Genomic DNA, 2,343 nt, shown 5'->3' with positions numbered 1-2,343 from the left:
ACCATTGGCACGAGTTGCTTGTTCACCTCTGTAACACGACGGGCGGCGAGCTGGCCAGGCCACCAGCTCCACGAATAAATACATGGCTCATCTCAACTGTACAGGGCGCGGGCCGAGCTGCGGGGCAGCGCTTCTTGCCTGGAAGAGACGCCGGCCCCTGGGCTGCAGGGAGGAGGAGGAGGAGGCAGACCTGGCTCAGATCTCAGTGGCGATGATGTCCTCGTAGGGGACGTCAGCACCGGGGATGTCCAGCTCGATGGGCTCCTTGCCGTCTTCCCCTGCGGCGAGCTGCTGGAGCATCTTCTCCAGGTTCTGGTTCCTCTTGTACATGTGCAGGTAGCTCTGCTGCAGCTGCTTCTGGTAGTGAATCACCTTCTCCTTCTCCTCCTTCCACGTCTGCCGCTCGTGCTGGAAGCCGGAGGTCATCTGCTCGTTGTTGTCCCGCTCAGCCTTCAGCTCAGCCCGCAGCCTCTCCAGCTCTCCCTGCAGGGCTTGAGCATCGTCCCCCGCGGCGCGGGACCTGCCCACCTCCCGGGCGTCGCTCAGCTGCTCCCTGAGGACGGCCAGCTCCGTCCGCAGGTCCACGATCTCCTGCTCCAGCAGGTTCACCTTCTCCCTTAGCAGCTCAGACTCGTTCTTCTTGCGCTGGAGCTCGTTCTCGCACACCTCCAGCTCCATGGCTTTGGTGCGCAGGGAGCCCTCCAGGTCCTGGGTCTTCATCTCCAGCCCTTCCATCTTCATCCTCACCTCCTTCAGCTGAGCCTTCAGGCTGAGGATCTCGGTGGTCTTGGTGTTGAGCTCTGTTTGGGATTCCTTCAGCTGCTGCTTCAGGAGGGAGATCTCCCCCGACTTCTGGCACACCTGCGGGGGGGATGCGGCACCTGCGTTAGGGCTGCGCCTCGGACAGAGCCCCCTGCACCCAGGGTACCCCCTGCCAGCCGTACTGCGCACCGCTGGTGTTTGGCAGACCCCTGACACAAAATCCCACCCAGGGAGATGCCCCTGCACGGGGAGCAATGCCCCAGGCTCCCGGGGGGCTGGAGGGGACCCCAGGCTCCCTGTGCAGTGACACCCCAGCTGACACGGAGGGCTGTGAGTGACAGCTGCGAGGGTTTAAGGAGCTGCTGCGGTGTGGAAATGGAGAGTGTAGGAGAAGTGCTCAACTCTCAATGCCCCGTTTGCCGAAACCACCGCTGACAGCTCCCACGGTCAGTTAAACTTGCTGAGCTTGTTCTGCCAGCAGACACCTGACTGCACCCCACAGCATCGCAGCGGGGAGCAAAGCACACAAACCCCGCCGGAGCATCCCCCCGGAGCATCCCGCTGGAGCATCCCGCCGGAGCCCAAAGCGGGGCTGGTCCAGCTGCTGCTGGAGACAGCTGTTGGGGGTCTGGCATCCAGCCGCGCTCGGGGGGACCTTGCGGCTGCAATCTCGGTAGGGGCTGTGATCAGGCTGGGAAGGTGGCTGGAAAATGTGAATAGACTAGAGACACGGAAAGTGATGTGAGAAACTTCTGCATGCGAGGGAGCGAAGGCTGAGCAACAGCGCTGCTGCTCCCTGCACAGCCACACCGAGGTGAGATCGGTGGGTGGTGTTCAGACGGGTGTGCAGGCTCGCTTCTGAGTTTTCAGCAGTTTAATGGTTGGTCTTTATTCTGAAACCGGACCAGTGAGAAAATTAAGCTTAAGCCCCGAGCGGAAGGTTTTACTCCTCTCTAATAAATGACCGTGGCAAGCCCAAATAGTTCCTGTTTCCACGCAGGATGGCAGCTTGACTGCTCCTCAGGGGCAGGCAGCCTGACAAACCCTGCTGGAAATGCCAAGTTATTTTAATGACGGGGTTTTTTTATGCAGCAGCTGTTTCCTTATAGGATGTGAAGCGCTGGGGGGTTAAGAGGGGCCATGAGTCGCTCTGTTATAACTTGCAGAGCCTCCCCGTGGCAGACTGGGGCTCTCCTGGTGCCGGAGCCATCGCTCTCCGCGCGCTTTGCTTTTGGCATCGGCAGCCCGAGGTGCTGCCTGGTGCCACTTACCTCCCACTGGGTCTCCTCCAGCGCTGGGGCGAAGCTGGTTTTCTCCTTCTCGTAGGACCTCAGCTTGGTCTCCAGCAGGTTTTGCTCTTTCATGAGGTTCTCCAGCTCCTCCCGGAGCTGCTTCTTCTCCTGCTGCAGCTGGAACACCTGGAGGTGAAGGACCTGCTGCGTCCGCTGGGTTTTCTGCGAGGTTTGCTTGAGCTTGCTGTTGCATTTCTGCTTCAGACCCTCCAGCTCCTCCTTGCAGCGCCGCTGCTTCTCCTCGTACGCCTGGCAGGAGCTGACTTCCTTCTCCTCGAAGCTCAGCTGA

The 2,343-nt window shown here is 60.5% G+C and overlaps 1 protein-coding gene across 1 annotated transcript in view; it reads right to left on the bottom strand.

Annotated features, from left to right (window-relative positions):
- Positions 1-195: 195 nt before the first annotated feature.
- Positions 196-2,343, bottom strand: part of LOC104466666 (leucine zipper putative tumor suppressor 1-like) — a gene marked incomplete at its 5' end in the record, with an annotated part of 3,228 nt that continues 1,080 nt past the window's right edge. Inside the window, 2 exon segments of the mRNA XM_010080181.1 lie at positions 196-861; positions 2,034-2,339. Of these exon segments, the coding sequence (XP_010078483.1) occupies positions 196-861; positions 2,034-2,339 (972 nt within the window).

This window comes from Pterocles gutturalis, unplaced genomic scaffold (genome assembly GCF_000699245.1).
Source record: "Pterocles gutturalis isolate BGI_N339 unplaced genomic scaffold, ASM69924v1 scaffold3889, whole genome shotgun sequence".
NCBI classification, from domain to species: domain Eukaryota; kingdom Metazoa; phylum Chordata; class Aves; order Pterocliformes; family Pteroclidae; genus Pterocles; species Pterocles gutturalis.
Note: the sequence above shows the minus strand (reverse complement) of the source record. Positions and strands in the feature narration are given on the sequence as shown.